Source organism: Capra hircus, chromosome 3 (genome assembly GCF_001704415.2).
Source record: "Capra hircus breed San Clemente chromosome 3, ASM170441v1, whole genome shotgun sequence".
In the NCBI taxonomy this organism is placed as follows: Eukaryota; Metazoa; Chordata; class Mammalia; order Artiodactyla; family Bovidae; genus Capra; species Capra hircus.
The window spans coordinates 43,865,087-43,873,743 of record NC_030810.1 but is presented as its reverse complement, the minus strand read 5'-3'; the positions used below and the strand labels follow the sequence as shown (position 1 = coordinate 43,873,743).

General features: G+C 40.0%; 1 protein-coding gene across 1 annotated transcript; it reads left to right on the top strand.

Annotated features, from left to right (window-relative positions):
* LOC108635647 (basic proline-rich protein-like) lies at window positions 354–1,138 on the top strand. Its single transcript, XM_018046568.1, has 2 exons — window positions 354–668; window positions 782–1,138. The coding sequence occupies exons 1-2, from the start codon at window positions 418–420 to the stop codon at window positions 912–914; spliced, it is 384 nt and encodes a 127-aa protein (XP_017902057.1). The 5' UTR covers window positions 354–417; the 3' UTR covers window positions 915–1,138.

Genomic DNA, 8,657 nt, shown 5'->3' with positions numbered 1-8,657 from the left:
CAGAGAGTTCTTTCTCTTTGCCTCACAGCCGGTGGCCGGGGATATTGCTACATGAAAGCTTCCCTGTCAGTATCGATCATCATTGCCCGGGCTGCTACATTCCAGAGAATGAATTGGCCTCATTTGGTAACTCAACTGGAGTGGGGGATGGGGTGGGATGTCTTTCCGGATGGGTCCACATTTGTGGTCCCCACTTCTTGCTCCATAAGTGGTTTCCAAAGACAAACGGAAACCCACAGGGCCCCGCTTTCTTCCCCTGGTTCCCGACTTGGGCGATGCTTGGTACAGCGTGACTCTGGGGAGGGTGGGAAAGGGCGGGACCTGGGTTAGGGCCCGGGCAGGAAATTAGTTGAGGCAAAGCCGCGTCTGAGGAGAGAAGCAGGCCAATAGCCCCCCAGGGTTTCTCTGATTGCTTTGATGCGAGGCCGACTTCCCCCTCCCATCCCGGGGCTTCCCGGCAGGAGGCCTGCGGGCTCTCCCCCTCCCCGCGCCGAACGGCGCCCGGGCCTGGGAGCCGAGGGAGCCCAAACCCCGCCGCACCCTGGGGCAGGGGCTCTCCAGCAAGGCAGATATGAAATGCAAGCGTCAGACGCCTTCCCTGAGAAAGCAGTTGCTGGAAGCCCGGAGAAAGGACAAAAGGAGGCTCTTCCTGGGATTTTATCTCTGAGGTCTGCAGACTGAAACCTTTCTCTAATTCTTGCCTTTTTAAATGCATTATTGCTAGACTGCTTTCCCCTCTCCCCCAACCATCTGACCGTTGCTCGCTCTCCCGTCCTCCTAGACCCTCCCCCTGCCTATCTGCACTATTTCCTGAAACTCCCACCAAGTGGAGAGTTCAGAGAATGTTCCCTGCGAAATCCTGGAGCCTGGGCCTCTTCGTGCCGCCGCGCGAGGTACCTAAACTGACGTCCTGAGGGGCTGGCTGAAACCCCTGCCGGGCACTGCTGTGGAACTGTGTGGTGCCGGGCAAGACGCTGGGCTCCCTCTGCCTCACTTTGGGCATCCGTAAGACAGATGATGACAACTGTTCTGCCTCCCTTTTATGACTGTGTAGGGATTAATGGAAGAAGAGATTTAAAAGCACTTTGTGATTTGTAAAGCGCTCAACAGAAGGTATGATGATTATTAAATTCTCTCACTGGGCACGGTATCGAATGTATTCGTGATCTTTATAAAAACTTCATTCTGCATTTACCTCCCTCTATCTATCTGGTCCTGTGAAGTATGTCCAGGGAGGGACAGAGATAAAATGTAAGCCAATGTACACAAAAGGAAAAACAAAAAGAAAAAAAAGCATGATTGTTATTATAATTTTCAAAAACAAAAACAAAGTGATACCCTTGCAGCATTTCAAATTATGGATGCCCAGAAGGTGACTCTCTCCACCTGGGCATTTTTCTAGTCCAATAGTCTATCTACTGGGGATTCTTTGGCATGGTAGCTGGCAAGAATTGGCCTGCAAATCAGAAACACTCTGTAGTATTGAGCAAGTCATTTCCTCTTTCTGGGCTTCAGTTTCCCCATCGCTAAAATATGTGAGTAGGAGTGGACTTCCTTAAAATCTTTTCCAATCCCTCTGTTTATCATTCTGTAGTTGCCTTGATTAATATTTAGCAACAGTTGGGGCTCCAAGGTCATTTCATACTTGCTAGAATATCAAAGAGTTTTACTAATCTTCATCCTGGGATAAAGGAGTAAGTGAGCAAACAATCCAGAATCATTCCAGCCACTTAGGGACCCTTAATTCTACTTAATCATAATGAGAATTTTTCAACATTTGGAAATTAATATGGGAAGAAGCATGACATCATGCCTTAGAACACTCCAATGCAATTGGCACAGGATCTCATCGCAATTAGCACGGTTTCCCCTCCCCCAGATGCTTTAATACTAAAAGTGCCTGCTTCACTTAAGTAACTCCACTCTAAAAACTGACACCTGAAAACCACAACCTAGGTGTTACAAGAATCCTAAAGACCACAAGGTCAGCATTTCATTTCACCATTCGGTCTTCGAAATCTAGAGTTTCCCCACCTAGGGACTTTTATCTCTCTCCCGGGTGCCCTCGTCTGCCTTAGAAAGGCTGCTTTCCCCTTCCCAGCTGCGGTCAGCTGGCTTGTCTGTCCCCAGTGGGAGACTTCAGGTTCAAGGCTCTGTCTGGGGAGGTCATATACAGCCTTGACTATTATTCTGATAGATCGTTTTAATTCTCCCCACTTTGATCATGTCAGTTTCCACAACAAACAAGGCTCACCAGAAGCATTCCTGGGCTCACAAAGGCAAACATGCTTGGCTTTGCATCACATGCCAGAGGCCAGAATTCTTTGGTTTTAGCTTCAAGGCTATTTTAACCCTTGGTTGCAAAAGTTTCCAGGTTAACACGTTTAACCTTTGTTTCCTGCAACCAAAGACATGTTAGGCTCCTCCAGAGAAGCGCAGTGATTTCCAGCCTTTAATTAAGTAAGGATCCAAGTGGCAGATGCAGTTCACACACTCTGGAGCCAAGTCCTGGCTACGAAGATTCTTTTGCTCCAAATGCTCTGCAGTTCACCGAGAATAACTTCAGCTAATAAAAATAACTCTGTCTACTGAGTGCCAGGAGCCATTTTAAACCACTTAAAATATTATCTCATCTAATATGAGCAAAATGTTAAGGTGAAATAAAGATTGTGGCAACTTCTTAAGTGAAGAAACCGAGAAGACAGAAGCTAAGAAGTCTATCCAAGATTACCTAGCTAGCCTGGAATGGAGCAAAGGTTTTAACTTGGATTTGCCTGACTTGAGGGGCAGTCTCTTAACAGTATTAGATATTAGCAGTCATTACGCAGTAGTTGAAAGGGCTCTTAATTGAGAGTAAGGAAAGTGAAAGTGAAGTCACTCAGTTGTCTCCGACTCTTTGTGACCCCATGGACTGTAGCCTATCAGGCTCCTCCGTCCATGAGATTTTCCAGGCAAGAGTGCTGGAGTAGATTGCCATTTCCTTCTCCAGGGGATCTTCCCAACCCAGAAATCGAACCCTGGTTTCCTGCACTGCAGGCAGACGCTTTACTGTCTGAGCAGCCACGGAAGCCCAAGCCAGAGTTGAAATCTCTGACTGTGGCCACCTCAGGCAAACCAGTTTTCTCCAAGCCTTGATTTCCCTAACTGTAAACCGAAGATAGAATTAAGTCAGCTTTTTTTTTTTTTTTTACCCCAAGCCTCAGTCATTCACTTTATTACTCATACCATTCATAATATTATTTAATAACTTTTTCTTTAACTCAATATGCTTTTTAAAACCAAATGTTTTAAAATTAAATGTTACTAAATTAAAAACCAAAATGACTTGCTCAAAGTAGATGGTAGTAATAAAAATAAGATGATAAAAGCTCTACTGTTAAATTCTAGCTAGATGCTATTGCTTGCCTGAGGCTCTAAGATGTAGGCTAATCTCATGTTAAACTGGAAAATATGCAAGCTAGTTAAGGACATTGCAAATCAGTTAAATTCTGTGGAGGATATACCAAGATATATTTATAAGATTTTGCCACAATGTAACCATGTGGGAAGAAAATTCAACGACTTTCTCACTGTCTTACTCAATGTTACTTAACATTTAGGTGTGTACTACCTAAAGTTATCTCACCTGAATTTTTTCTGCATACAACCAGTGGTCCCCATCTAATATTTGACCAGAAAATGTTTCTTTTTCAGCGTTTCTAACTCTAAAATACTTGATGCCAATGAGGAAAGTTAATATTAATTACTATTAAATTTGAAACTGAATTCACTAGCACCCAGTGAGTATTTCCAGAACTCCAGAGAAGGTAAAATACGAAGGGAACTTGACAGTTAAAAAAAAAAAAAAAATCACTGTTATTGGTTTCTTTGAACAACAAATAAATAAAGACTCTTCTCTAGGAAGTCTGGGAAGGACTTGAAATCCTTTAGCCATGTAATAATTTTGTATATTTACCATGGTGTGCACAGTGGGTTTTCAAAATGTGGTTGAAGGCCCTGGGGACAACCAATACTCATTCAGGTCAAAACTATTTTCATGATAATACTAAGACGTTCATGCCTTTTTTACTCAGTTTTCTAGAGGCTACATGAAGTGAGATACTGCAACAGATGGAATGTAGAAGTAGATATGAAAATCCAGCTATCTTCCATTGACACAGACATTAAGGAGATTTACAAAATGTTAAACAACGTCTCTCTTCTAACTAATTTCTTTAATTTGAAGAAATAGTTATTTTTTTCATAAAGTTGAGTTATTTACTTTACCATATGAGTTTATTTTAAAGTAATTATTTTTAAAATATCTCAATTTACCTTCTAGTATGGTAAATATTGGTTAATATAATCCACATTAAAAAATATCTTTGACTCCGCAATAATTCTTTATTTTTCCTGTCAGATACGTCTATTCTTTTTTAATAAATAAAAATTTTATTTATTTACTTTTGGCTGCGCTGAGTCCTTGTTGCCTTGCTTTCGCTAGTTGAGGTGAGTTGGGGCTACTCTTTGTCACCGTGCACGAGCTTCTCACTGCAGTGGTCCCCCTTGTTTCAGAGCACAGACTCTAGGCCCAGAAGCTAAGTAGCTGTGGTGTGGACTCTATAGCTCTGGCTCAGGAGTTGTGGTGCCCAAGCTTAATTGCTCTGCAACCTGTGGAATCTTGATGGACCAGAGATCGAACCCATGTCCCCTGCATTGACAGGAAGATTCTTATCCATCATGGCACCACAAAACTCTTAAAAAGATTTTCTGTAGCCAAAATGAGAATATCTAAAGGTACTCAGTTCATGGGGTTGCAAAGAGTCGGACACAACTGAGTGACTGAACTGAAACTGAAAGGCCTACAAACAGCAGGTCTTGAGTATATCAGCTGGATTATGAAGTAGGTGAAGTCAAACATCGTTCAGCACAGAACTACCTGTAATGGAGAGGAGTAGGAAAAACTACGGTTAGCAATAATGAATTATTTAGTGACTAAGTCATGTCCGACTCTTTTGCAACCCCATGGATTCATAGCCTGCCAGGCTCATCTGTCCTTGGGATTTTCCAGGCAAGAATACTAGAGTGGGTTGCCATTTCCTTCTCCAGGGGATCTTCCCAACCCAGGGACTGAACCCACATCTCCTGCTTGGCAGGCAGATTCTTTACCACTGAGCCACCTGGGAAGCCCATAATGAATTGTTACAGTTAGTAATAATGGAGTTAGCTTTTCTGAAATGATCATCAACTCAGTGACATCACTTGTGATTATGACAAAGGAAAATTAAGAAACGTAACCTGAAAATGTTTACATTTTATATATTAAAAACCAGAATCAGAGCTTTGAATTCCAAATGCTGTGATTCCAGCAACGTAAATCATGTCTTCTCACATAGAGGCCTAGAATAGAATGTGGAAAGTAAAGATTTTTCTTGCAAAATTGGCATAGGAAAATTTATTCTTTCACAAAAATTATTTTTAATGGTGTCCCCAATTAACATATATAATTTCTACACAGTGGCATAGTTAAAGTTTAATTTCTTATATAGTCAAGGAACTGCTGAAAGTTTGGGCTACTACAGAAACGGTTCTCTGATCACACACTCGATTAGATCAACAAGTTGGGCCAGTGTAGCTTAGCTATTTTATGAGCTGAATCCCATGAACTATATGGCTATAAATTGATTGTGACTATCAGCTGAGACCATGGCCAAAAACATATAACTGTCAATTAATGTGTTTCATGTAGATAAGGCCAAAGTGTATTTGCACCTGCACTAAATGCCTCACTCTCATTTTGATTCTGGGAGTTCAATTTACAAAGAGAATTAACATTTCTCTTTATTTTAAGTGGTTTCTATGGATACCTTCTATGAAGCATTTCATTCACATCTATCCAATTTAAGCTTCTCATTTTAATTTAAATACACTTTCATTCCTTCAGAATCTGTATATGATATTCACAGTTCATTTTCTGAAAATAACCTGTGAAAAGCATTTATGCACACAAAATTTTAAGTTAATATGTTTAAGAGTTAAAAATAAGAAACTCCAACAATACAGAAATTCATAATCTCAGAATTGGAAATCTGTTTTTATTTGCCTCATACTCACTGAAAATCTGAACTGTAATCTAAAGAATCATGTTTTCTGATTTCAGGTTTGTTTGTTTTTATCCTTACTGGGTGCTTTTTTGTCCCTTTCTTAATCTAATTTATTGTTGCAATTTTCTTACTTAGCATAGATAGGATTAAAACTTTTTCGGTTCTAGTGCCATTAATATAAGGTTTCTACTTAGTGTAGAAAAATTGAACAGCAACAAAAAAGGTTTTAGAAGACTACAACCTCAGATATATAATATTGCCAGTATTCCCTAAACTAATAAGCGCTTTTGTTTTGTTAATTTTCCTTTTCCAAGAAAAACTATTATATATAAGCTCTTGTTAAAGAAGAGATCTGATGTCATCTCCAGCTACAAATCTTTCTTTTTATATATACTGTGCAAGTTTTATATACCTCAACCTAGAAACCAAGATCTTCCACATTTTGGCTCCAGATTTCTACCACCTCCATCTACCTCCCCTCCCTATGCAGACCCACTATGCCACAAATAGGCCCGCTGAGTTCTCCAGGGAGTCAGCCTCCTTTCAACCTCTGGCCTTTGCTCTCACCATCCTTTTTCTTGTGAAATGTTTCCTTCAGGACCCTCACTGTCTGTTACCTGAAATTTTATTCAGACCCTCAAGACTGATGACCAACAACACTTCCCTTAGAAAGTTTTTCCTCATCCTCCCAATCAGAGGTGGCCACTTTGCTGTTACTGCCAAAGCACTCTTAGAACTCTGCATCATACCTATTTGTTTGACTCATTTGTGTATTTGCTTTATCTTCTGCTTCAAAATAAAAACTCCTTTAATATTTTATTTATTTTTAATAAGTAATGCATGTGTACAATAATATACTAGTCAAAGATCACCAAAAGACATTCAAGGAAACATGCTAGCTTCTTAACCTCACCCAGTTCTCCTCTCCAGAAGCATCCAATGTTACCAATTCCGTGTATATCTTCTCAGGGATAGTCTGTGTGCATGTGTGTGTGTACACAAATGGCAGTATGTACACAAATGGTATTTTCATGTTATTCTGTAGTGTGGACACATGATATAGGGCAGTTTATGCCTTATACAAGAGCGCCCAGTGGAAATGCAGTAAATGGGCCCTGCAATGCAGCCCAGTCTTCTGCCAAACTGTGTGCTCTGTGGTCTTGCTAAGTAGATTCTAAAGAAAGACACCTGTTTTAGATTTCCATGAATGGTCCTTAGGGCTGTCAGTGGTCCTACTGTATATTTTTATTTCACTTTTAATTTTCACTTTATTATAAAATATCTTTTTTATCTTCTTCACTTTGCACTCTTATAAGAAAGGACTTGCATTACAAATTCATATTTAAACACTGTCATCAGGAAAAAGATTAATTTGCAAGACCTGTTTTCAGCACTGGCCTATTTCTTTCAAGACTTGCCAGTTTACAAATCGTCACTGAAAATACTAAGTTGATATTATTGTTTTCAAATGAAAAGGCTTTCAGAAGTCATGAAAATATTAATTGCCATACTTATTATGGTTATTATTCTTTTTAGAAGCAAGAATTTTAAGAATGTTTACTAGGTTAGCTTTATTTGGAGTTTATTAAATCTAAAACATGTTTTAAAAATCTAATAATTATACCTTTTTCTTTTCTCCAAATTAGCCTAAAATATTTTTTAAAAAAGGTTTCATACCCTGTTTTCATACCCTGAGGGCTCATTGGGTGTCAGTTGCAAAACATGTCAAAAATCCAAGGCTCTTATAGTTCCAGAAAAAAATGTATCTTTAATGCTTCTCACTCCAGGGGTCCTCTTTTGATGTGTTGCTGCCCTCATTTTCCAATAGACCTGTGTTTTTTCTTAGAAAATTCATCGTTCTACTTTGGAGCCTGAAATTTGCCAGCCAGGACCATGGCTCCTTCCTGGATGTGAAAACCTAGAAATGCATTCTTACATCCAACCATCTATTTGTATTTTCTAAACCTATCTAGATTATAAGCCCTAGATACACCCATTTCAGAATTTTATTTTAAATGGCTCTGTCACTCTGCTTGGACATGTTATATTTAAGTCAGAATCTACAGAAGACAAAAAGACATTTTTCCCATACCTTAAAAGATGAGAATATAAATATTTGCAATGCCATGGATATTTAGTACCCTTCTCCAGGGGATCTTCCTAACCCAGGAATTGAACCTGGGTCTTTTGCATTACAGGCAGAGTCTTTACCATCTGAGCTACAAGGGAAGTCCCTAAACCACCATCTGTTTATTTATTTGGCTATGCCAAGTCTTAGTTGCCGTCTGTAGGATCTTTAGTTCTGGCATATGAACTCACAACTGTAGCATGTAGGATCTAGTTCCCTGACCAGGGATGGAACCTAAGCCCCCTGTTTTGAGGCCTCAGAGTTCTAGCCACTGGGCCACCAGGGAAGTCCCTTTACTCCTGTTGACCTAAAAAAAAAAAACCACCCACTAAGCTTTTAGATTTTTAACATAAAAATCAAATAATATGCCATTCGTTGGTTGCAAACCCAAGGACCATCTGTTCTTCACCTCAGTTCACCTCTGACCTCAGACTCAGGGAAGAGTG

What these genes read in the sequence shown, in the direction of transcription:
- LOC108635647 (XM_018046568.1), top strand. Translation starts at nt 418, where the DNA reads ATGCGAGGCCGACTTCCCCCTCCCATCCCGGGGCTTCCCGGCAGGAGG. An exon ending in CCTGGGATTTTATCTCTGAG is followed by an intron (nt 669 to 781) that starts GTCTGCAGACTG and finishes CCGTCCTCCTAG; the next exon opens with ACCCTCCCCCTGCCTATCTG.